We start from the raw sequence: 27,998 nt of genomic DNA on the forward strand, positions 1-27,998 counted from the left end.
CATGAAAGGATATCGTTCTGGTTCATATCAGGACGGACTGTAAACCCTTCTTCGTCCACTTCTGGAGCCTGCTGGAGTTGGACAAGAAAACAGCAGTGAGTGAGAGAGACCCGCAGGTGACTGCCCCCCTTAAAAGACACCCCCACATTTTTTTTAAAGGAGACTTCAATCACTATCCTGTTAATATTACCTAAAAGGGGGCGGGGAGATCTCATGCATTCAAAATGAGAATCAATATGTTTTACCACTGTTGGCCATACAATATAGAAGGTTACTACGTTACAGCATACCTTTTATGTATTTCTGGGTGTATTTTTTGAAATATGTATAAATGTACATATGACCACTGAAGAAGGCCACAAAGGCCAAAACGCGTTTGGGCATTCATAGAATCATAGAGTTGGAAGGGACCACCAGGGACATCTAGTCCAACCCCCTGCACAATGCAGGACATTCACAACTATCTCCCCCACACACCCCCAGTGACCCATACTCCATGCCCAGATAGCCAAGATGCCCTCCCTTTCATGATCTGCCTAAGTTCATAGAATCAGCATTGCTGACAGATGGCCATCTAAGCCTCTTCTTAAAAACCTCCAGGGAAGGAGCACTTACCACCTCCCAAGGAAGCCTGCTCCACTGAGGAACTGCTCTGTTAGAAAAATTTTCCTAATGTCTAGATGGAAACACTTTTGATTTAATTTCAACCCGTTGGTTCTGGTCCGATCTTCTGGGTATTAGTCATTTACATTGATTCCTCATCGTCAACTATGTTGGAAATTTAGCAATTATTTTTATATTTTTTAAAAAGCTGATTAGCCTGTATATTTAAGGCCCAGTGTTTTTAATTAGTGTACACTCCATAATAAATTATATTTGTATTTTGTATAATTTTCAGCTCAACTTTTAGGTTCTATTTCAAAACGAGAACCACTGAATTATAAGCGGTGGGCTATATTCTGCCACCCTGCTCAGCTAACCACCTCTTTCCATTTGGGAAAGGCACTGCCATTTGCTGAGCAGAATGGCAGGACCAGCCCGACAGCCCAAACGAACAGGAAGAGATGAGAGAAGGAAACCAAAGTCGGGGCTAAATCATAGAATCATAGGGTTGGAAGGAGCCACCAGGGTCATCCAGTCCAACCCCCTGCACAATGCAGGAAATTCACTACCTCCCACACACACCCCGAGCGTGTTCCCGAGACAAGTGGGAGGTTGCCCCCTCAAGATAACATACCACAAACATAAAAAGGGGTGGGGGTAGGGAGGCCAGCAAGATGATATCCGCAGCTGCCCTCAACTGTAGGTCTGGTGGAATAACTCTGCCTTGCAGTCCCTGCGGAACTCTTTAAGGTCCTGTAGGGCTCTGATGTCCCTGGACAAGGCATTCCACCAGGCTGGAGCCAGGGGCAAAAAGGCCCTGGCTCTCATAGAATCACAGAGTTGGTACCACCAAAGTCATCTAGTCCAACCTCCTGCACAATGCAGGAAATTCACAACGACCTCCCGCCACACCCCCAGTCACCCACGCCCAGAAGACAGCCAGGATGCCCTCCCTCTCATCCTCTGCTTAAGGTCATAGAATCAGCCTTGCTGACAGATGGCCATCTAACCTCTGCTTAAAAACCTCCAGGGAAGGAGAGCTCACCACCTCCAGAGGAAGCCTGTTCCACTGAGGAACCGCTCTAACGGTTAGAAAATTGGTTCTTGTAGGTTATCCGGGCTGTGTGACTGTGGTCTTGATATTTTCTTTCCTGACGTTTTCGCCAACAGCTGTGGCACGGATAAAGGTGGGGGACTACATTTTACCTCTCATCACCCGGAACACCTCAGGAGGAACTTACCATATAGCCAGTATTTACGATTAATACACAATTCCACAACATCTGATGATTTCATCTCGGCTGCAAAAATTCTTACAGAAAACCTCCGAGCCCGTTCTTATCCTGACTCCATATTATCATCTGCCTATTCTAGAGCAACTGCACAAAATCGTACAGAACTTCTTAACCCCAAGTCCAAAGGGGAACCCCACAGATTGACGGCTTCCTTTACCTACAATCATCTTTCCTATGAGATAAAAAGGATCTTATTACGCCATTGGAACGTCATTGAACATATACCTGCTGCAACGTTCCACCACTCTTGGGCTTAAGGAAAACATCTGCCATAAGAGACAAACTCATAAAAACTGATTTTTTGCCGGACAAACCTTGAATTTCAGCCTTCGGGCATTATAGATGTAGTGGCTGTGCGGTCTGTGCTTTTAGCCTGCCAGTGAAACAGGTTACAGCAATGGACGGCAAATTTGTCTACACCCTCAAACAGTTTTCTAACTGTGCGTCCACATGCGTGGTCTACGCCCTTCTTTGTTCTTGTCCGGTGCCAAAAATGTACATTGGATGTACATTGCGCCAAATCCGACTACGTATTGGCAAGCACAGGACGTGCATTAGAATGAAAGTCATGGACACACCTGTTGTGAGTCACTTCATAAATTCAGGCCATACAGATAAAGACCTCAAATTCTTTGTTATCTGGCAATATCAACCACATGCCTATCAGGTCCAAGATGTGAAAAAGATCTTAAATCGTCAGGAAAGATGCTTCATTTTTCTATTCAAAACTATGGCCCCTAGTGGCCTGAATACGGAATTTGATTTGTCCTGTTTTCTTTAAGTAGAATATCACTTTAAAACTTTTCTCAGCATCAACTCCAGCCCACAGCTGTGGGTATTTCAACACAGAATTGTTTTATGCCATTACTCCAAAGAGACGTAAGCTGACAGCCCGTGGTGGTGCCTTACTTCTCATGAATTTCATTTTTGAATTCCTGTTTATATCACAATATGGGTAAGACCCTCCTTATCTTCCATAACAATTTCTTTAGGAATTTCTTTAGGATTTTCCTTATAACTTTTTGTCATTTTAACTTTCTAATTACTACACTTTAGGGTTGTTTCACCCTACTGAACTCCTGTGGTAACAACTACCCTTTCTTGGAAATACTGGGTAAGCCCATTTTCCTTTATAGACTCAAGACAAAGTTTAATCTGCTCTCATTCCAATATACTGTTTTATAAATAGGTGGTTTGAATTGTGTTCCCATCATTGTTATGGTTCCTTTAAATTTCACAGGGTCGGTAAGCTGAAGAAGACTTCGAAACGCGTCCTTGCGACAGACCCTACTGCGGACCTTTTTTGCTAATTGGTCTCGCTATTCTTTGTGATTGCTTTTCATTTCTTATGATTATGGAATTATGAGCTGTTGGCCTTCCTTGATATTGTAAATTCATTCGTGTATCTTTAGCTCTATGAGAATTTAGATTTTTAAAGCCGGAGTGGCTATATTTAAGTTGTTATAATCAGTGTAAGAATTGGTCTTAAGCCCTGCAAGGCTATTGTGTGAATTAACATTTTTTGGTTTGGTTTTGAACTTTCTTATATATGTATACACAATATATTTTTTGCACTTCGACTTTTGATTTTGATATCATTTATTTTTTAGCCACGTGCTGCCCTCTCATACAGTTACCACCTGGAGGTTGGCAACCCCAGGGAGGCCACACAGAGAAGGCCTGCTGGGTGCCCCCGCTCCCCCCCTCCCAGGCGGGAGGGCAGCCAGCGGTGGGCCCGAGCAAACGAGGTGCCTGGGGGGCGCAGCCCACAGTCGATCGGCAAGGGAGGAAGGGAGGAAGGAAAACAGAGAAAGAAGAAAAGGGAGAGAGAGAGAAAGAGAGAGAAAAGGAGAAAGAAAAGGACGAAGGGAAAGAAAGAAAAGGATGAAGGGAGACAAAGAAAGAGACAGAAAAAGAGGGAGAAAGAGAGGGAGAGAAAAGAGAAAGAGTAACAGAAAAAGAGGAAGAGAGAAAAGCCTTCCCCCCCACACACCCGCTGGCCCCGCGTGACCGGGCCCCAGCCTCCCCACCTCCCCCGCCCCCCCCACGGCGGCGCACGGAGCCCCGCATGACCAGGCCCCAGTCTCCATGCCCTCCCCCCCAGAGTCCACAAAAGCCCCCCCCCCGAAGCCCGATCGGCTCCCGTATGCATGCTCTGCTGCAGGGAGCCGTCAGCCTCTTCCCCCCTCCCTCTCGCTGCTCAACAGCTGGCAGTCGGCAAGAGGAGGTCCAAAGGGCACCGCAGCACTGCTGTAAGCCGTGGCCTCAGGAACCCCCTTGGGGAGGGCCACCCTGCGCCCCGCCTCCGCAGCAGGGCCCCGGAGCTCCCGAGGGCCACAAAAAATGTCCTCGGGGACCGCATATGCCCCCGGGCCTGAGGTTCCCCATCCCTGCTCTATATGATAGCCCTTCAAGTACTTGAAGATGGTTATCATATCCCCTCTCAGTCTTCTCCTCTTCAGGCTAAACATACCCAGCTCCTTCATCCTTTCCTCATAGCACTTGATCTCCAGACCCCTCACCATCTTTGTTGCTCTCCTCTGGACACGTTCCAGCTTGTCTACATCTTTCTTTAATTGCAGTGCCCAAAACTGAACACAATACTCTAGGTGAGGTCTAACCAGAGCAAAGTGATACCATCACTTCGCGTGATCTGGACACTATACTTCTGTTGATGCAGCCCAAGATTGCATTTGCCTTTTTAGCTGCCGCATCACACTGCTGTGTATGTGTGTGGAGAAGAAATGCTGGCAGAGGTCTGTCATTCTTTTAATGCATTTTTTAAAAATCAAACGCTTCCCTCCTTCCCTCCTGCCCCGACCCTCAATTCGTTAGGGAGCGAGGGAATGGATCCAACTCACCACTGATTCCGCATCTGGAGATTCCCTGGTGGGGAGGGGAGAAAGAGAGTGAGTGTTGGACCACACAGCTTTGGAAAGGCAAGGCGGGCACAGCTATCGGGGGGGGGGGACAGCAAAGAGAAGGCGAAAGGCCTTACTCACACAGAATCCCGTTCGCGGTCTTTGCGGCCCAAGCCGGGGATGCGGAAGGCTTTGCTGCGGGTTCGCTTTGGTCCTGGGGAAGGAGGGAGAGTCACCGCTTGATGAAGAACACACTGGGGGAAAAAGGTTTGCAAACTCCCACCCTTGTCAAATGTCATCGGAGATACCCATTCTGACTCAGCTGCATCCGAGTAACAGAGCGGTTTAGAGAGCGATTTGCTGTGACAGGGGAAGTCAAATCTGATCTCAGCTACAAATGCATGAGACAGCCCGAGGCTACACTCTCTCATAGCTCCCCCCCTCATGGGAATATTACCCCTGGCCTACTTTACAAGGCTGTTGTTAAGTACTCCCAAGAAGAGAAAGTGTGTGAAATACTTGATAGACTGAAGGCATCTTACCTGCTTTTAGAAGTCAGCCCAAAACATTCCTTGTTGCCAAGGATTTAACCAAAGGATTCCAATCTATAGCGCTTTCACACATGCCAAAATAATGCACTTTCAATCCACTTTGTAGTTGGATTTTACCATGTGAAACAGCAAAATCCACTTGCCAACAATCGTTAAAGTGCATTGAAAGTGATTGAAAGGGCATTATTCGGCATGTGTGAAAGCACCCATAGTGTCTGTATCGAGCCTGAGAACTGTTTTTATGGATATTCCTTTTTAGGCTGTTGGCTTATACTCTGACTTGTTTGTAAATAGCTACGATTGCTAATTTTTGTACTGTTTGGGGGACTTTGTATTTTAGATTGTGCGTCACCTCCAGCAGGTCTCGAGAGACGCAGCGTATACATTTTGGAAACAATGGTACCAATGCAACATGGTGGCTAGAAAGGAATGCCCTTCAATGGGACTTCTACGCAAACCCAAGTCAGACAGGGCGTCTCCCGCAGGCTCGTTGTGATGAACCTTTTATCCCCCCACCAAGTTATTCGCAAGATTAAATGCAGGCAGTGTAAAATGGGGGTGGCATAAATTCATAGAATCAGAGAGTTGGAAGTGACCACCAGGGTCATCCAGTCCAACCCCCCTGCAAAATGCAGGAAATTCACAACTACCTCCCCCACACACCCCCAGTGACCCCTATGCCATGCCCAGAAGATGCCAAGAAATTAACCTTTTGATTGTGTGGACAACTGCACAGACTGAGAGCAGGTACTTTTTCACTCATTCAGAATGGATGTTTTTTAAAAAAAACTATTAGGCTGCCAAGACTTTTCAGAGCCTTAACAGGAGCATTACATTTGATAGCATTGAGCGTTTTCAATTAGAGTTCAGTTGGCGTTTTTGCTGGCTTTAAAAGCTTGCTTTTAAAAAGAGAGAGAGAATTTTTATTTGCATTTTTAAATTAACATTGAATGTAGAACCGTCACTTTCTCAGCAACACACAGCAAAAAAGGCAAGTGGAAATCACTTTAGAAAAAATGGAAAGGGAGGCACATAAATATTTCAACATACCGAATATATAACTTGTAAGATCTACCAAAATCATGAAAATGCAAAAGAATTCAAAAGCATCGCAAATCAGAAACATAAACACAAGAACACAGACTAATTTTTAAAAATACAGAAAGTGGGTAGAGTCAGATTTGAAAGATGCCTCAGTTTTGCAGACTGCCTTAAGAACCCTGGCAAGGAGGTTGGTCTACAAATATTTTAAATACAAATAATTTCTACGGCTCCTCACATGCCCAGAACCTGAAGAGAAACCATCCTCCGTCGACCTTGCTTCTTACTCTCCATTACCGGTCTCCAGGTGGCGCCAGATCAACACCATCCCGCAAGAGCTATTAGCGGCAATAGTCATGATTGTAAACTCTAATATTAGCCCTGGATACTAAATGTACGACGGAATTAACACTGCAGAAGGCTGTTCCTTCCCACACCAAGCCAGCTAGCAATGACTTGTTTGTTCTCAATGTGTTGAGATCATTCCTTCCCCCCAAAAAAGGTGCCACCATAATGTCTGGAAACAAGGAAATCTAAGTTGGATGAGCTCATCAGTTCACGTGCTGAATGATTCACCTTTCAGAAAGTTATTTAATTCATGGAAACCAAGCTTGAACACTTTAACATTTCTTAATACTAACGGGGGGGGGGGTAGAGTTGCCAATGCCAGGTAGTAGCAGGAGATCTGCTAATTCAACTGATCTCCAGCCGATAGAGATTAGATCACCTGGAGAAAAATGGCCGCTTTGGCAATTGGACTCTATGGCATTGAAGTCCCTCCCCTCCCCAAACCCAGCCCTCCTCAGGCTCCGCCCCAAAAACCTCCCACCAGTGGCGAAGAGGGACCTGGCAACCCTGGGGTGGGGTCCTTTGGAAAAGAAGCATGCTGCAGCCAAATCATCCACCCCTTCCTCTTTTAACTTTTAACCAGCATGGTGTAGTGGTTAAGAGCGGTGGTTTGGAGCGGTGAAGTCTGATCTGGAGAACCGGGTTTGATTCCCCACTCCTCCACATGAGCAGCGGAGACTAATCTGGTGAACCGGGTTGGTTTTCCCACTCCAACACACAAAGCCAGCTGGGTGACCTTGGGCTAGTCACAGCTCTCTTAGAGCTCTCTCAGCCTCACCTACCTCACCGGCTGTGGTCTGTGGTGGGGAGGGGAAGGAAAAGGTGATTGTAAGCCAGTTTGATTCGGCCTTAAGTGGTAGAGAAAGTCGGCATATTTGGGAGGGCATCTTGGCCATCTTCTGGTCACTAGGGGTGTGGAGGGGGAAGGTAGTTGTGAATTTCCTGCATTGTGCAGGGGGTTGGACTTGATGGCCCTGGTGGTCCTTTCCAACTCTATGATTCTATGATTCTTCTATGATTCTGTATAAAAACCAACTCTCTTCTTTTCTTCTTTCGTTTAATTATACTCAACAGGAAACTATTCCACAACATAACAAATGTGCATTATTTCGGACTAGGGTTGCCAGGTCCCTCTTCGCCTCCAGCGGGAGGTTTTGGGCGGGGAGCCTGAGGAGGGCAGGGTTTGGGGAGGGGAGGGACTTCAATGCCATAGTCCAATTGCCAAAGCAGCCATTTTCTCCAGGGGGACTGATCTCTATTGGCTGGAGATCAGTTGTAATAGCAGGAGATCTCCAGCTATTGCCTGGAGGTTGTCAACCCTGATTCGGACCTAAATGCAAGACCTTTACAAAGATTGTTATTTAAAAATGATTATATTTATGTCCATTTGTGTATTAACAAACCCTCAACGTTGGCCTCATTTCAAGATACCGGAGAAAGTATTAAAAAGTTTAGAAGAAGAAAAGTTGGTTTTTATATGCCGATTTTCCCTACCTTTTAAGGAGAATCAAACCAGCTTACAATCACCTTTCCTTCCCTTCCCCACAACAGACATCTTGTGATGTAGGTGGGGCTGAGAGAGTTCGGAGAGAACTGTGACTAGCCCAGGGTCACCCAGCTGGCTTCATGTGGAGGAGTGGGGAAACCAACCTGGTTCACTAGATTGGTGTCCACCACTGATGTGGAGGAATGGGGAATCAAACCCGGTTCTTCAGATTAGAGTCCACCGCTCTTAACCACTACACCACACTGGCTTTATGATAGTCCAAATTTATAACTCTTTTCTATTTTTCAGTGCCTTGATCTGGATGGCCTGGGGTAGCCCATCTCGTCAGATCTCGGTAGCTCAGCAGGGTCAGCCCTGGCTAGGATGGGAGACCATCAAGGACGGCCTGGGTTGTTATGCAGAGGCAGGCAATGGCAAATCACCTCTGAACATCTCTTGCCTTGAAAACCCTACAGGTTTGCCGCAAGTCAGAAGCAACTTGACGGAGCTTTACTCATTTTTCATTCCCATAATAAGCGCAAAAATCTTGTGGATCAAAACTTGCCCTCACCCACTAAAATCAGCTCCCGACTAATCCCTTCTAAAGCTTCAGACCTGGTGCTCAACTGAACACTGCATCTTTGGTACCTTATTGTAAATTCATGAATGCAGCCCAAATTAATAGCCATGCCATCCTCCTGCCTACCCTGAGGCCAGTAACCAGGTGATTCCTCCACCCACCACCATGCCCCGCTTTTCATATCTTGGGTGTCTACTGCCCAAGCGCTGAGACGTACTTGCCTTCCTGTGCTGGGGTCACGCTTAGCTCCTCAAAATCCAGCGGCCCTGGGAAGAAAAAGAAAAAGAGTTGGTTTTTATATGCCGACTTTCTCTAGCACTTAAGGAACAATCAAACCGGCTTACAATCACCTTCACTTCCCCTCCCCACCACAGACACCCTGTGAGGTAGGTGGGGCTGAGAGAGCTCTAAGAGAGCTGTGACTGGCCCAAAGTCATCCAGCTGGCTTCATGTGCAGAAGTGGGGAAACCAACCCAGTTCTCCAGATTAGAGTCCACTACTCATGAGAAGAAGTGGGGTATCAAACCCAGTTCTCCAGATTAGAGTCCACCGCTCCTAACCACTGCTGTTAACCACTACACCAGGAAAAGACAAATAACTGATGTCCGCCACTCCAGGTTTATTTTGCCAACAGGTTCCCCCCAACTCCCTCGCCGTGCACAACGCCCCCTGACCTGGTGGATGACGGCCGGTTCCTTTGCTCTCTGCAAAGTTTCGTAGCAACGTCTCCACCCCGATGTTCTCCATGTTCTGATTGAATTCCTCATGGACCTATGGTGGGGGGAGGCAGAAGGTCATAACCAACTCCAGAGCCAGCCTCCACAGATAAGCAGCTTGGTCACTTGTGCCTAGAAGAAAATCGTCCCTTCCTGTCCGCCCCTGTTTATGTTCCCACCCCTAAGTCTGCAGATGAGATGAGTTCCATTTTTCTCTTGTGGCCATTTAACTTCCCTTCAAAACATGAAGAAGAGTTGGTTTTATACGTTGACTTTCTCTACCTTTTAAGGAGAATCAAACAGTTTACAATCTCCTTCCCTCCCTCTCCCTGCAACACACACACTGTGAGGTAGGTGGGGCTGAGAGAGTTCAAAGAGAACTGTGACTAGCCCAGATTACAGTCTGCCAGTCATGTGGAGGAGTGGGGAATCAAACTCGGTTCTCCAGATTAGAATCTGCTGCTCTTAACCACTACACCATGCTGGCTCATCGCAGTTCCTATAGAGCCTCCATCTTCACTGTCTTCTTTAGGAAGGGCTTGCAGCTAGTGTGCATGCGCAGAGAGGAAAGGATGCAGTGCCTCCAGCTTCTCTCACACGTATGTCAAGAAGAGCAGCAGGACAGCTCCTTCCCTTCCTCTCCCCACAACGGACCCTTTGTGAGATAGGTGGGGCTGAGAGACTTCGGAGAGAACTGTGACTAGCCCAGGGTGACCCAGGAGGCTTCACGTGTAGGAGTGGGGAATCAAACCCGGTTCTCCAGATTAGAGTCCACCGCTCCTGTGGAGGAGTGGGGAATCAAACCCAGATTAGAATCCACCACTCTTCATTGCTACACCATGCTGGCTCGCCACGCTGACGCAAGAAGGTGGGCAGAACATCTGAAACAGCTTTCTACAGATTCAGACCACTTGTCCATCTACCCCACTTTGGCCCTGCTAAACCACTCTGACCGTTGGGCCTACGTGACATTTCCTCCCACCCCTATTTCCTCCTTGGCCTATACTGCATCTTGGCTTCTCACTCGGCCACCCTCCTTTCCCTTACCTGTCCGATCTGGACGTGGGTGTCCTCCACGGAGTGCACGTAGGAGCCGATCAGGGCCTTCATATGGCACAAGTGCGAATCTTCCACTTCTTGGAAGCGCTGCCGGGGAGAGGGGGAGAAGAGCTGTGGGTGAAGGAGGTCAAGGTAACCAAGGTCGGGTTTCCTCCTAGGTCATGTTGGCCAGAGAACCACCCGGGGGTTTATTGAACTGAAACGCATCAACCACACTCTCCGTACAAAAGTTTGAGGCAGGGAAGAACAGTAACAACATCCAATCTTCTAAAAAGTCGAAAGCATCAAGAGATATAACTTTTCAGGGCAGCTGACCAAACAGGAAACAGCTGATCTTACACAGGCCCACCAAGAAACACCCACCCTAGTAAAACACTTAGGCTGGGCAGGACATTCCATAAACAAGGTACCACCACAGAAAAGGCCCTGTCATTGGGGGGGTGTTCTTGGTCACCCCACTATGGGGGCCTGCAATCCAGGGACCAGAGCCCACACAGGCTTACCTGCCCCTCATAACCTTATCTGTTGTGCCTCCGCCCCCTTTATGGAGGAAGCAGGAGGAGAAGGAGGAGGAGGAGTTGGTTTTTATATGCCGACTTTCTCTACCAACTTAAGGCAGAATCCAACCGGCTTACAATCACCTTCCCTCCCCCTCCCCACAACAGACACCCTGTGAGGTAGGTGGGGCTGAGAGAGCTCTAAGAGAGCTGTGATTAGCTCAAGGTCACCCAGCTGGCTTTATGTGTAGGAGCGGGGAAACCAACCTGGTTCACCAGATTAGTATCCGCCGCTCATGTGTAGGAGTGGGGAATCAAACCTGGTTCTCCAGATTAGAGCCCACCGCTCCAAACCACCGTTTTTAACCACTATACCATGCTGGCTCTCTCCAGAGCGAAAGACTCCTGCCACATCCCTTCTCATCTTTCAGGCCCAAGTTACAAGTGATGATGGAGTTCTAGATCTGCATCTCCAGATGCGTAATTTGTCAGGGATCAGATAAAGATCTGGGCCCATGCCACTGGAGAAAGGAAGGGTTAAGTCTCTTACCCATCCAGCCCCCGGCACTATTTCACTGATGGAAAATGCCCCCTGTGCTTCTGTAAGCCCCTATTAGTGAAACAAAACAGGTACAAACAAGATAAGTCTTTTGTTTCCTAGCGTGGCTTAAAGCAAGCAGAGGGGAGGCATTTCCAGTCAGGGGGGAGCATTGGAAACCTTCCCCCCGGACTACAGCCTGATCCAGATTCCTGCCCCCCCCCCCACACACACACACAACACACTGTGGCTGATTTTCAGGGTTCAAGTTACACATCTGGGATTCCAGCATTGCTCTTAGATTAGCCTTGAGACACCAATCAAAGCTGGTATTATTTTTTCCGGTACTTGGGAATCCTGAATTTCTACCTCTCTTTTTGTATATATAAATTTTATATTTCAAAACAACGTAACCAAACAGCATAAAACAAAACACATAACATACACACCTTTTACATAGCTATGACAAGACATCTATTCGTTATTGTTCGGAGCAATTCTATATTACATTAACCCTTTCTATTGTTCTAGCAGATTATTTGTATTTCTGAAATACAAAAGATGTGTGTGTGCGTGTTAAGTGCCGTCAAGTTGCTTCCGACTCATGGCGACCCTATGAATCAATGTCCTCCAAAATGTCCTATCTTTTCAGGTCTTGCAAACTGAGGGCTGTGGCTTCCTTTATTGAGTCCATCCATCTCTTGTTGGGTCTTCCTCTTTTCCTGCTGCCCTCAACTTTTCCTAGCATGACTGTCTTTTCCATTGACTCTTGCCTTCTCATAATGTGACCAAAATATGATAGCCTCAGTTTAGTCATTTTAACTTCTAGGGTCAGTTCAGGCTTGATTTGATCTATGACCAGCCCTTAAAAGGATAAGAGGGAATCTAGACATATTCTCATACCTTCTTGTAAAATACATTCAATTCTTATTGTTATATAATTCCACTTGTGTATACTAAGCCTTCCAGTCAACCCATATAAAAAATAGTTAAAGGTACATATTATAATTTTGAACAATTTAATGATGTATGCTTTAATCTAATATATACTTTAATCTATTCAACTAGTATAAATGTATTTTAATACCATGTAATACCCATAAAGTATAATTCTACACAGTTTAAACTAAAATTTTTGAATCAATTTATAGCTACTATAACATTTCATATTATTGTATACACCTTATGTTACAATGGTATATAATTACAATTTCCAATTCTTTACAAATTCTTCCCTGTACCTCTCTTTCTTGTGACGTTCAGGCAATTTTCCTCCAAGTGTTACTCACATTTACCCTGACGGTACAGCAATACAACAACAAAATCACGCACATCTTAAGGAGAATAATAGCTCCCATTCTCATTAGGGACAGATGCGTCAATTAATATGAAAAAAACCCCAACGTTGCTGGGTTAGCTCGATAAGAGTTTTTTTTAAAAACTGAAGAGTAAAAAAAAAATCTTTTGGTTATCTTTTAAATCTTGCAATGCAGCCCACAGCTGGGTGGGAACACAAGCCGCCACTCCCACCCCCGCCAGCTCCATCCCCATACCATAGCGGAGTCCAGCATCTTCTGCTCAAAATCATCGCGGGCCAGGTTGTACTTCTCCACGGCACGCCGGAGGGCTTCGACCGCTTTACGGGACTTCAATTCGGCCTTCACGTGGAAAAACAAAGCGGGAGGAGGGATCCACGTTAGGAAGATTCCCCCACTCAGACACACCAAACGCCCCACTCCCCTTTCCAGCATCCATGCCTCACCCTCAGCATTGACCGGCTCGAGACTCTACCGCGATCAAACCCCACAATGCCTGTCCTTCTCACAACCTTTTAACCATGTTTGGCCAGTGATATTTTTGTTGGCAGAGTAATTAAAACAGCAAAGGTGGCAGACGAGGAAAGAGACTTCATAGAATCATAGAGTTGGAAGGGGCCATACAGGCCATCTAGTCCAACCCCCTGCTCAATGCAGGATCAGCCTAGAGCATCCCTGACAAGTGCTTGTCCAGCCTCTGCTTAAAGACTGCCAGGGAGGGGGGAGCTCACCACCTCCCTAGGTAGCTGATTCCACTGTCGAACATCTCTTACTGGAAAAAAAATTCCTAATACCCAGCCGGTACCTTTCTGCCCACAATTTAAACCCATTATTGCGAGTCCTATCCTCTGCTGCCAACAGGAACAGCTCCCTGCCCTCCTCTAAGTGACAGCCCTTCAAATACTTAAAGAGAGCAATCCTGTCCCCCTCAACCTCCTCTTCTCCAGACTAAACATTCCCATCTCCCTCAGTCTTTCCTCATAGGACAGTGGTGGCGAACCTATGGCACGTGTGCCAGAGGGGGCATTCAGAGTTCATCTGAGTTCGTTACGGCATACGAGTGGAGCGCGCTGGCTCGACTGCTGCAGCCTGGCATTAGGCTGGCCTCTGGTCAGCAGAAGCGGCGCACCAGGGAGGGAGGGAGGCTCCGGCCCCAACAAAGGCCTTTGTGCGCTCCCCGACAGGTTGGGCCGGGCGGCTTAGCAGCCCCCGGAGGCACCCCAAATGGCAGACCCTGAATGGTGCCTTTGTGCTCCCTCGCATGCAGCCCCCCTGGCCATCACGTGAGGGACTAGGGCCCCCCCCCGGGTGGCGGGGGCCAAGGGGCGGACAATGGGTCCCTCAGGCAAGGGAACAGGGATGGCAGGTGGACAGCTGCGCGGGGTGGCACCGAGAGTTGCCAGCCTCCCGGGAGCTGCGCTGACCTGCAGTTGGATAGGCAGATCCAAGCCCGGGGTCCCCTTCCAGACCTGCAATGCTTTTGGGATCTGAGCACCTGAGAGTAGGGATGCTAGCCTCCAGGTGGGACCTTGTGACCACCACCACCCGGAATTACAGCTCATCTCCAGACTGCAGATGTAGTCAGGTTAAATTGCAGTATTGGCACTTTGCAATAAATAAGTGGGTTTTGGGTTGCAGTTTTGGGCGCTCGGTCTCTAAAATGTTCACAATCACTGTAGTAGGGCTTGGTTTCCAGGCCCCTGATCATCCTCGTCGCTCTCCCTTACACCCACTCGGTTCTGTCCACACCCTTTTTGAAGCGAGGCCTCCAGAACGGCACACAAGACTCCAGGTACAGCCTGACCAATGCAGTGTATAGAGGAACCAGGACATCTTAACAGGAGAGCAGGCACTGACCACACTTCCTCAGGGGTGTTGAACTCAATTGTTATGAGGGCCAGATATAACATAAATGATTGAGAATGGAGGGAGGGGTGGCTGCCTCGGCTGGCTCAAGGGCCAGATAAGAGCTCTCAGGGGGCTGGATCCGGCCCTCAGGCCTTTTGTTTGACACCTCTGCACTATCCTGTCTAACTGCCTGGCAGGGTCATCTTCTCTCTTCTTTCTACACATGACATTGCCTATGCCAATGATTTTCTCCCCTGCCATGACCTCGAGAAGAACCACCCACCGCTGGAACTTCTCCCTTTAACCCCAACCCCTCATCTATGGCCAGAACAATCCAGCCCCCTACAGGTTCTCCCCCCACCCCCATTACCTTGTCGATCTCTTTCTGGCTCGCCCCTTCCCTACGCAGACGTTCCAGATCCTGGCATCGGCTGTGGTAGTTCTCCTTGGCCTTCGGGAGATGCTGAGCAGCTCCCTGTAGGACTTGGACGGCTTCCAGGGTTCCTGCTACTTCATCCTTGGACTAATAGTGTGTGTTTTGGGGGGGGGGGGGAGTAAAAGGACATAAGATCTTAAGAAGAGCTGTATAAGACCCCGAAGCCCATTTAATTTGACATCCACCAAAGTAATGCAATTCTACCCAAATTCCTCCAAAACCCTATCAGGATAACAAGAAAGGAAAATGGCGCAGAGGAACAAGGACTTTTAAACCTTGCCAGGAAGAGCAAGGGAAATCGCACCCAAATTACCTACAGTCTCTCCCTCCAGTTGCCCGTAGCTGGCAAGCCAGTCAGGAAGATGGGAGCATCACGTAAAAGATTAGGGATTGGCAGGTGTCAGGCACAGACAGAGAGAGGCATCTCTTTCTCACTCCGATCCCAGAGACACATGAACACACATGAAGCTGCCTTATACTGAATCAGACCCTTGGTCCATCAAAGTCAGTATTATCTACTCAGACCGGCAGTGGCTCTCCGGGATCTCAGGCAAGGGCCTTTCACATCACCAACTTGCCTAGTTCTTTTAACTGGAGATGCCAGGGATTGAACCTGGAACCTTCTGCATGCAAAGCAGATGCTCTACCACTGAACCACAGCCCCTCCCCAATTAAGAATTGTCCAGTCTCAGGCACAGACGGAGAGAGAGAGATCTTTCCCAGTCCGGTCCCAGAGACCTTATCTATGGAGACTGAACCCACAGTAAGAGGTATTGGACCGGGACAGTATGGCTTCTGCTGTTAAAAGCCAATGAGCTGAGCTGGAGATGGTGAAGCACATGAAGCTGCCTTATACTGAACCAGACCCTTGGGTCCATCGAAGTCAGTATTGTCTCCTCAGACCTGCAGCAGCTCTCCAGGGCCTCAGGCAGAGGTCTATTCACATCCCCCGCTTGCCTAGTCCCTTTAAATGGAGATGCCGGGGATTGAACCTGGGACCTCATGCATGCCAAGCAGGTGCCCTGCCACTGAGCCACAGCCCCTCCCCATCTGCAACAGATCCAGCAGGGCTCTTCTAAGGTTCTTAAAATCAACAACTGGGTTCAAATCACAGCCATTTCTGCTGCCGAAAATTCCCTTCACTACCAAAAGGTCCACAGTTCCATCTCAGAGCCTCTGACGTCGTCAGACATCAACCATGCCAGAACAAAGCACCCCATTAACAGAATGGATCTATAGGTTTCGGTCCCATATGTCCCACCCCCTACCCCACTGCTTATGTGCTATCTTGTTATGGCTGACAGATTTTCTCATGCTCCATTAGTTTGCAAAGGCTGTCCTTGCAATCGCCGTGCTTTTCAGGCTAGCTTCGTCGCAGCTCTTCATATCCATTTTGTAACAAAAGCAATTAAACGGTTCAAATTCAATACATTTATTTAGGTGTCCCACTGGGTTTTTGATTGTGTTTTTCCATTTAGGGGGTCCTCACGTGGCTCTTTTTGGTTTCCATAAATCTATACACCTGCTTACCAGAGGCAAACACATTTCCCACCCGCTGCTGAAATAACCAGCAGATGCCATCAATAGGGAGGGGGGAAAGTCTCTCTTCTAAAGACAACTCGGAGGAGGAAGAAGAAGAGTTGGTTTTTATATGCTGACTTTATCTCTTAAGGAGAATCAAACCGGCTTACAATCTCTTTCCCTTCCTCCCCCCACAACAGACACCTTGTGAGGTAGTTGAGGCTAAGAGAGCTCTAACAGAACTGTGATTAGCCCACCACACAGCTGGCTTCCTGTGGAGGAGTGGGGAAACCAACCCGGTTCACCAGATTAGAGTCCACCACTCATGTGGAGGAGTGGGGAATCAAACCTGGTTCTCCATATTATAGAGTCCACCACTCACGTTTTTATACACTGACTTTCTCTACCACTTAAGGAAGAATCAAGCCAGTTTACAATCTTCCCTTCCCCTTCCCAAAACAGACACCCTGTGAGGTAAGTGGGGCTGAGAGAGCTCTAAGAGAGCTGTGACTAGCCCAAGGTCACCCAGCTGGCTTCATGTGGAGGAGTGGGGAAACAAATCCAGTCCACTAGATTAGCCTCCGCCACTCATGTGGAGGAGTGGGGAATCAAATCTGGTTCTCCAGATTAAAGCCCACTGCTTCTAACCACTGATCTTAACCACTACACCACGCTGGCTCTCCGGATGCTCAGCCTTCCTACTAAAACCTCCTACAGTTGATGCTGCGACAGCCAGTCTCTACAAAAGCCCAGAGTGAAAGAGAGGAGAGGTCAAGGGCGAACACAAATATTCATTTATTGACACCCTGCCATTCTCCCCAATGGGGATCCAAAGCGGCTGACATCATTCTCCTCTTCTCCATTTTATCCTCACAACGACCCAGTGAAGTAGGCTAGCCTAAGAGAGAGTGACTAACCTAAGGTCACCCAGCGAGCTTCCATGGCGGGGGGGGGGGGGATTTGAACCTGGGTCTACACTACACTACATAGTGACAGGCTGGTAAGCCAAGCCAAAATGTACAGACTCCTGGTTGCTTCCTGAACTATCCTTCCAAAGGGTCTCGAGAACTGCCATCACAACCCCTCCCTGAATCCAGCCGAGGAGGCAGAAGACCCCCTTGTTCCCAAGCAGCCAAAGCAGCCCGCTTCCTTCTTTTTTTAATTCAATTTTTTATTTTCAAAACAACATAAGACAAAACATACAGCATACACACCATGTACATAATCAAAGCTCCATATCTGCAACAAGACCTTTATCAACGGCTAACATTTGGAGCGGATCTCAATCATTTTACACCTTCTTGCATTATTCTATTAACTCTTCTGTAGTTCATAAGACCACATAAACCTCTTTTTAAAAAATAAATAAAAAAGAGGAAAGAAAAGAGGGAGATACCTGATCACATTCTCATACCTTTATACTAACTCGATGAATTACAAAGCTTGATTATTATTATATAATACTGATATTGCACTGAAACTATATGCTGAGCCTCACAATCAATATATTTAAGGAAAAGATTTGCACTACCTTATTATTATAAGAGCCCCGTGGCGCAGAGTGGTAAGCTGCAGTACTGCAGTCAAAAGCTCTGCTCACGACCTGAGTTCAATCTCAAGGGAAGCTGGTTTCAGGTCGCCGGCTCAAGGTTGACTCAGCCTTCCATCCTTCTGAGGACGGTAAAATGAGTCCCCAGCTTGCTGGGGGATAAAGGTAAGATGGCTGGGGAAGGCACTGGCAAACCACCCCGTAAACAAAGTCTGCCTAGTAAACGTCAGGATGTGACGTCACCCCATGGGTTAGGAATGACCCGGTGCTTGCACAGGGGACCTTTACCTTTTACCTTATTATTAGCATTAAATCTAATGATATGTACTTTTGCCTATTGAAATGACATCATACATATTGAGCATCGGCCCACCTTCTTGTGTACCCGTATCTGCTCATCTCCGTAGCGCCCGATTTCCTTGATCAAATCCTGCAGCTTCTTCACAAGCTCCGCGTGGCACAGGGCCAGCTTGTCAGAGGAGATGCGGAAGACCTCCCACAGGGGGGCGAAAGTCCTGGAAGGGGGGAAGGCGAAACAGAAAGATCTTCCTTAAGAAGGAAAAATGACCACAAGGTGAGAAATTTCCACAAATATTGCTCCTTTTCAGTTGTTTGAGACAGCTTGATACAAAAGGTGGGCCAAATAGCTCAGGTTTAGCCCCAGCATATCAGAGCTTGGGAGCTAAGAAGGGTCGGCTCCGGTTAGTACTTGGACAGGAGACTGTCAAGGAAGACTGGGGTTGCTATGCAGAGGAAGGCAATGGCAAACCGCCTCTGCTCCTCTCTTGAACACATGAAGCTGCCTTATACTGAATCAGACCCTTGGGCCATCAAAATCAGTACTGTCTACTCAGACCAGCAGTGGCTCTACAGAGTCTCAGGCAGAGGTATTTCACAGCACCTACTTGCCTAGTCCCTTTAACTGGAGATGCCAGGGATTGAACCTGGGACCTTCTGCATGACAAGCAGATGCTCTACCACTCAGCCAAAGCCCCTCTTGCCTGGAACACCCCATGGATAGGGTTGCCATGAGTTGGTTGTGACTCAGCAGCATGTTCTTTTTCTTTGTCTTGATACAGAAAAGCACACACAATATTCTACCTGTATACAGAAGTCTCTCTTTCTTTTACAGAAAGAAACAGCAAATAACACCCCATGTTCCACCATCCCCCCAAAAAATCTTTTCTTCTTTTTTCCTTTCTCCTTTTATGTATGACAGCAATCTGCTTGTTTGCTGCTCAATGCCGATTCTATGACCTTAGGCAAATCATGAGAGGGAGGGCATCTTGGCTATCTTCTGGGCATGGAGTAGGGGTCACTAGGGGTGTGGGGGGGAGGTAGTTGTGAATGTCCTGCATTGTGTAGGGGGTTGGACTAGATGGCCTTGGTGGTCCCTTCCAACTCTATGATTCTAACAGCAAAACCTTTTGCTGGAAGGCTTCCCCCCCCCCATTTCTTCCTCAGAGGATACACATATACATAAAAGAGAAACGGCGAATCAGCACTGGGAGCCTGTGAGGGTCTCTGTCTTTGTGTCTCTGCTTTCCATCACCTGCGGTGTTATCAGTGAACTCGTAAAAGCAGTTCACACCTTCTGGTCTCAGGCGCCAGGCCTGATGGCCCATGTATCTTCCCCCCCGCTGTTCTTCCTGCCAGTACTCCCTCAGGCCGGTGCGGCCTTGGAAGTGTGATAGCCGCACCAGACTTCCTGGGATCCGTCTGATGTTTTGTATTATGCCAAGCTTGTAACTTCCCATAACAATAAGTGTGAACCCCAGTGCCCCAGTGCCCTGGAGTCAATATATTCTGTAAACCCGTATAGCCCCTCACTTGCAACTTTCTACCTGTGCCTGTCTCATCTCCTGAAGGCTTCAATAAATCTATTGTTTCTGTATCAACGTCTGAGCAACTGATTTGGAGAAGCAAACTCAGTGAGGGGGATCTCTCACATTAAGTTGCAAGTCCTTGCCTCTCGGACTGCAGCTGTACCGCTTTGGACAGAATGTCAGCCGACGAGGACACCACCCCTAACCCCGATGCCCCCAAGGAACCGGACGAGCCGGAGAAGCCGGACCCGAAGGAGGAGGGAGCCAAGCCAAAGGAACCGAAGGGTCGCGCACCCGACCAAGATCGGGACGGACGTCCCCGGGGGCTTACTTATTGGCTGGACTCTCCCAAGGGCTGGTCGCTCTCGCGGACTGCGGCGAAGGATCGCCGGTTGGCCTTCCCCAGCACGGGACTCGAAGGGGACCCGGCCCGCAAAGAGGCCCTCATGGAGGAAGAACGAAAGCAGTGGCAGGAAGACCGCCGGGCTATGCAGGAGCAGATGGAGATCATGCAACGCGTAATGGGTGAGATGGCCACGACCCTAGATGCGCTGAAGTTGCAACCTCCAGCCGGTGCTCCCCCAGACGGGGCGCCGGTAGTTCCGCCCGCAACCCCTGCCCCCCCGGCCCGTCGGGACCTGAAAGTCACGTATGACGGGTCGGGAGACCAATTGACCTTTTTTATGGTCCAAGTAGACATTTTTATGCGGGAACAAGGCCGAACCTTCGTTTCTGAGGAGTCCCGGGTGCAGTACGTGGCTTCCTTACTGCAAGGGGAGGCGGCTGCCTGGATGGTGTTGCAGTATGAACTCCGCTCGCCGGTGCTGCGAACCCTGGACGAGTTCATGGTAGCACTCCGAAACCGTTTTGAGGACCCGACTCTGGGTGAGCGGGCTAAAGCCTCCCTGATGCAACTGCGCCAAGGGACTAAGTCGGTGGCGCAGTATGCAAGTGAGTTCCAGTCACTGGCTAGCCGAATTCTGGACTGGAGTGAAGCTACCTTGGTACAATGTTTCAGGGAGGGTCTCAACCCAGACCTCCAACATTGGGCCTTCATGCAAGGGAACCCCCCGGATGTGGAAGGTTGGGTTCGCCATGCTGCTGACATCGAGAATCGCAAACAACTCCTGAACTTGTCCAAGCAACGGCTTGGGCGAGACCCCAGGCCCCGAGGTGACCGTGGCCGGGAACTCCGGCAAGGGGGTGGCGGGGGTCTCTCGGCCGCGGAACGCCGCAAGCGGTTCGAGGCCGGCGTCTGCCTGATCTGCGGGGGAAAGGGTCACTTTGCATCGCAATGCCCCTCTCGCTCAGGCCGTCCGACCCCCCCCCGCCAAACCCAGGCCGAGCCGACGAAACCGGCCGCCGACAGCCAGCCTCGCCGCAGAAGTGGACCACTGAGCCGGCGCTCCGGCGTACCCTCCGCTCTCCACGCGCGCCCCCAGGATGGGGCATCCGACTCTACGGTCCCATCGGGGTCCCGGATTACAAATACCGTCTTTGATTCGGACGGCTCCCCGGAAGCCACCACCCCGTCCCCCTCTTCCAGCGAGGAGGAAGAGTGGGAACAGCCGGCAAAAAACGCCGTCGGTCTGCTGTAGAGGGGGCTCCGCAGCAGACCGTCCCTATCGTTGTGCAAGGAGCTCCACCGATGGTAAGCGCCCAAGAGGACAATGTATTTGTGCGTGTTCATCTGTCCCTACCCAAAGGGGGTCCCCCGTTAGAGGTCCCCGCGTTGGTCGACTCGGGGTGTGCCCGCACCATGATAAATGAGGAAACTGCCAAGAAGTTGGGTGTCCGGCGCAAGCGGCTTCCGGGACCCCTCCGTTTTTCCCAAATGGACGGGAGTGACTTTAAACGGGGCCCGGTGACCCACAGAACTGCAGCCGTGATTATGTCCGTGGGGGAACATTGGGAACGGTTGTATTTCACCATCGCCCCTATTGTAACCCCTGTGGTGTTAGGGATGAACTGGTTAAGGGGACACAATCCCTCCATTGATTGGGTTAAACGGGTGCTTTCCTTCCCCGAAAACCCCTGTGGGTTGCATGACAAGGAACGGGTACTCAGAACTCCAGCCGCCGCACTGGTAGGGTCCCCCGCCCCAGTCTCTCCTCAATTACCCTCTGAGTACTCGCAGTTTACTGATGTTTTCGATATTAGAGAGTGCGACGAACTGCCTCCCCACAGAGAAACGGACTGTGCCATCGAGATTGTAGGGGAAGGCAAACTGTCTAAGGGAAAGGTTTACCCCATGAGCCCTAGTGAAAAGACTGTATTGCGAGACTATCTGGATGTCAATCTGGCGAGGGGTTTCATACGCCCCTCCAAGGCTCCTTATTCAGCCCCAGCTTTCTTTGTAAAGAAAAAGACGGGAGATTTAAGACTGTGTATTGACTTTCGCAGACTGAACGCAGTCACCCAGTCTAATGCTTACCCCCTCCCTCTTATTCCTGACCTTCTAGCACAATTAAAGGAGGGCCGAATCTTCACCAAACTGGACTTGGTAGAAGCCTACCACCGCATTCGCATCAAAGAAGGAGACGAACCCAAAACGGCCTTTTCCAGTTGTTTTGGGATGTTTGAGTACCTGGTCATGCCGTTCGGACTTTCGGGGGCTCCGAGTGTCTTTATGCAATTAATTAATGAAGTTTTGCATGATTTACTGTTTCGGGGGGTGGTGGTATTTCTCGATGACATTCTTATTTACTCTGAGACCATGGAAGAACATGTGCGCCTAGTGCGAGAAGTGCTCCAGCGGCTGCGGGAGCACAAACTGTATGCTAAGGTGTCCAAGTGTGAATTCCACCAACCTTCTATTACATTTCTGGGGTATGTGATTTCCCACCAAGGGTTGGAAATGGACCCCGCCAAGGTCCAGGCGGTGCGGGACTGGGAAACCCCCACTACCCGCCGCCAACTTCAACAGTTTTTGGGGTTTGCCAACTTTTACCGGAATTTCATTCCCAACTTTGCCCAAGTTGCGCTTCCCCTCACTGCCCTGTTGCGTACCAAGGACAGGGGGGCTAGCGCCGCACTCCCCTCAGCCCGTCTGCAATGGTCTCCCCAGTGCCAGCAAGCTTTTGAACGTTTAAAGCTACTTTTTTCATCCGAACCCGTTTTGGCTCACCCGGATTGCACCAAGCCCTTCGTGGTGCAGGTGGATGCCTCGGATGTAGCCATGGGCGGGGCCCTATTGCAGAGGGATGAGGGGGGACGGTTGAGGCCATGCGCCTACTTCTCCAAGAAGTTTTCCCAGTCCGAAATCAACTGGGCCATTTGGGAGAAGGAGGCAGCAGCGGTCAAACATGCCCTTACCATATGGAGACACTTCTTAGAGGGGGCCGAGCTGCCGTTCGAAGTGTGCACAGATCACAAGAATCTTGAGGCTCTCAAGGGAGCTAGAAAACTCAATGCCAAACAAATTCGGTGGGCCCAATTTTTTGCAAAATTCCGGTTCACCCTCAAACATGTCCCTGGCAAAGAAAATGCCCTAGCTGATGCTCTGTCACGACTTCCCCAGTATCGCAACGATTTCGATCGCCCCGTCGACTCCCTGTTCACTCCCGAACAGCGAGGGGAAGTCCCTGGCTTGGCCGTCACCACCCGATCCCAAGCCCGCCAACCGGAGACCCCCCCTACGCTCAAAGGTATCCCGGAAGCATTCCAACAGCGACTCCGGGACGCCTCCTTACAGGAGGAGGAGCACCATCTCCTCCCCACTGGCTTGGAACGAACCAACACTTGGTGGGTGCAAGGGGGGAAACTATATGTCCCATCTTCCCTTCGCAAAGAAGTATTGGGACTTGTCCATGGGGCCAGGCTAGCGGGTCATTTTGGTTTCATAAAAACGCTTCACCTGGTTCGAAGGCAATTCTGGTGGCCCGGTATGAGATCTGATGTAGAGTTGTATGTGCGCAGCTGCCCCACCTGCGCCACAGCCAAGAAACGGATGGGAAAACCCCCGGGGCTTCTCAAACCGCTTGAGAACCCCTCCCGTCCCTGGGAAGTCATCGCCATGGATTTTATCACCGACCTACCTCCAAGTCGGGGGAAAACGGTTCTCTGGGTTATCACAGACCTCTTTTCCAAACAGGTTCATTTCGTTCCATGTGCAGGTCTTCCTTCAGCCCAGGGCTTAGCTAAACTGTTCGTCACGCACGTCCTCAGGCTACACTCGATCCCGAGGAAGGTCCTCTCCGACCGGGGGGTCCAGTTTGTTGCCAAATTCTGGCGGGCTTTCCTAAAGTTAATGGGAGTGGAGGAACAGGGCCTTTCTTCCGCCTATCACCCCCAAACGGATGGTCAAACGGAACGAGTAAATGCGGTAGTAGAATGTTATTTGCGTTGCTATGTAAATTTCCACCAGGACGACTGGGTCGACCTGCTGCCATTTGCCGAATATGCGTACAACAATGCGCCTCATTCCTCTACCGGCTTTAGTCCCTTCCAAGTTATATACGGGACGGATTTTGGCCCTTTCGGTTCTGCCCCCGTCTCGCCAGAGCTCCAGTCTACCCCTGATCTTCAGGAGTGGATTCAGGTGGTTAAATCCACCTGGCCATGGTTGCTCAAAAATCTGGAAAGGGCAAAAAGCAAGTACAAGGAACAAGCAGACAAACACCGGTCTCCGGGATGGGAACTCAAGGTGGGGGAGCAAGTCTATCTGTCCACCAAAAACCTCCGCTCTCTTCGCCCCTGCAAAAAACTGAGCGACCGTTATGTAGGACCTTTCCCCATTACCAGAGTAATCAACGAGGTTACCGTGGAACTGAGTCTCCCTAAGACTCTCAAGGGAGTTCATCCAGTCTTCCATATAAGCCTCCTCAAACCTTATGTAGCAGCTCCCCAGTTCCACCCCCCTCCCGCTCATGAGATTCCTACCGTAGTAGGAGGGGATACCCATTTGGAAATATCCAAGGTTTTAGATTCCAAATGGAAGAAAGGGAAACTGTTTTACTTTGTTCGCTGGAAAAACCTTGGCTCCGCTCATGACGAATGGGTGGCCGCACCCCACATGGCAGCTCCTCGCTTGGTCCGAGAATTCCACCTCGCTTATCCCGATAAGCCTCGTCCTCTCGGAGGGGGGCCTTAAGGGGGGCAGAATGTGAGGGTCTCTGTCTTTGTGTCTCTGCTTTCCATCACCTGCGGTGTTATCAGTGAACTCGTAAAAGCAGTTCACACCTTCTGGTCTCAGGCGCCAGGCCTGATGGCCCATGTATCTTCCCCCCCGCTGTTCTTCCTGCCAGTACTCCCTCAGGCCGGTGCGGCCTTGGAAGTGTGATAGCCGCACCAGACTTCCTGGGATCCGTCTGATGTTTTGTATTATGCCAAGCTTGTAACTTCCCATAACAATAAGTGTGAACCCCAGTGCCCCAGTGCCCTGGAGTCAATATATTCTGTAAACCCGTATAGCCCCTCACTTGCAACTTTCTACCTGTGCCTGTCTCATCTCCTGAAGGCTTCAATAAATCTATTGTTTCTGTATCAACGTCTGAGCAACTGATTTGGAGAAGCAAACTCAGTGAGGGGGATCTCTCACAGAGCCACACGATCCGCTGGCCCAGCAATCTACTAATCCTCAGAAAGCTGGGGACAGACCTAGTTCTTCATTTTTGGCAGTGATGCCTGTCAGCGTCTAGCTAATCTGCTGCAGTCTTTTGACTGCAGGATGAGTCTGGCATTCTCCACAGAAATGCACTCCATTGATGCAATACGACACCCGAACTACACCTCTTGTGCCATTAGAAGTCACTCTTGCCACTTTCGAGAAAACAAGACAGTAGGTACTCAAATGCAAGAGATAAAGATTCCACTCTTTTCTGTGAGACCCCCTTATAGGTAACCTCTGCAAAGGCACCTCTCTGTAGTGTTCTGAGGGGACAGGTGTGATGCAGCCTCCCTGCCTTCCTTATTTTCGCTGCCGCCGAAGGCCTTCGCCTTAGAATTCGTAGTTGGACCCAAATTAAGGATGGCTTAGTTATAGCTGGCAGAATGACAGAATTCATATGCCAATAAAGGTGTTGTTGACAGAATGGTCAGCGCATGGGGTAAAAGGGGATTGTTTATTCTGGCCAGTTTCACAGCGAGTATTTTCAGAGCTGGGATGGAACAGAGCTGGGCTGATCTTTCCCATGGTCCTCTTGGTCAGTTTCACAGGGAGTGTTTCAAGAACTTGGGGGTGCAACAGAGTCCTGGAGGGTACTAGAGGACACCTGTCAAAACAGGGTGGTGCATAGGGAGCGTGCCTCCTTCAGCCCCCAAAGGATCTAACTGCTTACTCACCCCACCTGGGTGCTGTTTCCAGCCATCTTGGACATCTTGACCATGGATTTGGCATAGGCCTCTTCCACAGTCACCCTTGGAGGAGCAAAGAGAAAAATAATCAATAGGGTGCTCTAACCTTTACCCCCCACCCAATATATACTGCTTTGGGGGACACTTTTAGCACAGAGACCTCCATGACAAGCACAGGCATGTATCATTTGTGCAAAAAAATCTGCCCCAAGGTGGAGGAAATTCTCCACCGAGGAACAGAGGTTTCCAGGGTATAGGTCTAAGGTTTTTCAGATTCAATTCCAGACTTTTAAAGTAGTTACTCGTTGGTATCTCACTCCATGTAGGCTCTCTAAGTTTAATCAGCAGTATAGCCCTCTTTGTTGGAAAAAATGTGGACAGCCTGGTACATATTTACATTGTTGGTAGTCATGTGGTGTAATTAGGAATTTTTGGTTGGAGGTATTTGGACATGTAGAAAAAATGATGAATTGTAAGATCCTAAATACCCCTGAGATTGCTTTACTCGGTTATTGGCCTAACTTAAATTGTCTAAGTCGAAATTAGCGATGGTTTTAACACTTCTGTCAGCAGCCCAAACAGTTATTCCAGCTAAATGGAAGGATGTTAAACCACCTTCAATACAGAATTGGTTTGATAAAATATGGCATTTATTTGTAATGGGAAAAATCCAAGATGGTTTGGACTCCTTAAATAAGGATAGCCCTTCCAGTTTTGTAGAAAATTGGTTTCCGATAGTTCAATATTTGACTGACCTTGATAAACTTCCTTCAAATTTAATATATCATAACTGGCTGTATTTTTGATCGGGAAATGTAAGGTTGAGTATAGTTGACCAGTTGTTGTAGTTAATAACGGCAGTATGTATTGAACTGTGTCAATAAAAAAAAAAGGAACACAGAGGTTCAGCAACCTGGATGCGGATGTAAATATAGGGTTGATGCACTTGCTCATTCAACACACTCTGTAAACAAGGGAGTTGAGGGGCTGTGCCTATTTTAATGACCCCCCGAGTCACCTGAAACCCTGACCCAGCTTTGGATTTCACTAAGGCTTGCCCCATTTTTCTCTTTGGGTTTTCTCTGGAACCATAAGGATTACACATTTGATCTCGGATTCTTGACCCCCATAAAATCCCATTTCCATGCACTGTGATATCAAAAGCACAAGAAGAGTTGGTTTTTATGCCCCGCTTTTTCTGTACCTTTAAGGAGCCTCAAAGCAGCTTACCATTGCATTCTCTTTAGACTAGCACCTAAGGTCTTGCAAAGCTCACCTTAATAGCTAATATCGCTTGGGGGGAAATCAATGAACCAACGCTCGGAAACCGCAGGGAATAAATTGGCAAGAGGAAACACAAACAATGAGGACATTAATGCATGAGGTATGATGAGAAGGTGGGGAGGTGACCCCCCCTCAGTGAGTCTGTACCTCTCTCGCACAAAGTCGGCCAGCTCCTTGGCGGAGATCTGTCCATGCTTCATGTTGTGATATAGAATGTCGAAACCATGGTTCTTCTCTCCCTGCAGGAGCAAAACAAGCAAACAACATGAGAAACGCCTAAATATGGTGACCATATCAATCTGCTTTATATAGACTCACCATAAGAAGAAGAAGAGTTGGTTTTTATATG

At 48.9% G+C, this 27,998-nt stretch overlaps 1 protein-coding gene across 1 annotated transcript in view; it reads right to left on the reverse strand.

The window, feature by feature from the left end:
* Positions 1 to 27,998, reverse strand: part of FCHO1 (FCH and mu domain containing endocytic adaptor 1) — a 70,475-nt gene that overhangs the window by 28,963 nt on the left and 13,514 nt on the right. The window contains 10 exon segments of the mRNA XM_056844677.1: positions 15 to 68; positions 4,849 to 4,973; positions 8,987 to 9,031; positions 9,440 to 9,536; positions 10,529 to 10,627; positions 13,129 to 13,233; positions 15,110 to 15,262; positions 18,619 to 18,760; positions 26,354 to 26,428; positions 27,797 to 27,888. Coding sequence (XP_056700655.1) covers positions 15 to 68; positions 4,849 to 4,973; positions 8,987 to 9,031; positions 9,440 to 9,536; positions 10,529 to 10,627; positions 13,129 to 13,233; positions 15,110 to 15,262; positions 18,619 to 18,760; positions 26,354 to 26,428; positions 27,797 to 27,888 — 987 coding nt within the window.

This window comes from Euleptes europaea, chromosome 2, assembly GCF_029931775.1.
Source record: "Euleptes europaea isolate rEulEur1 chromosome 2, rEulEur1.hap1, whole genome shotgun sequence".
Classification (NCBI taxonomy): Eukaryota; Metazoa; Chordata; class Lepidosauria; order Squamata; family Sphaerodactylidae; genus Euleptes; species Euleptes europaea.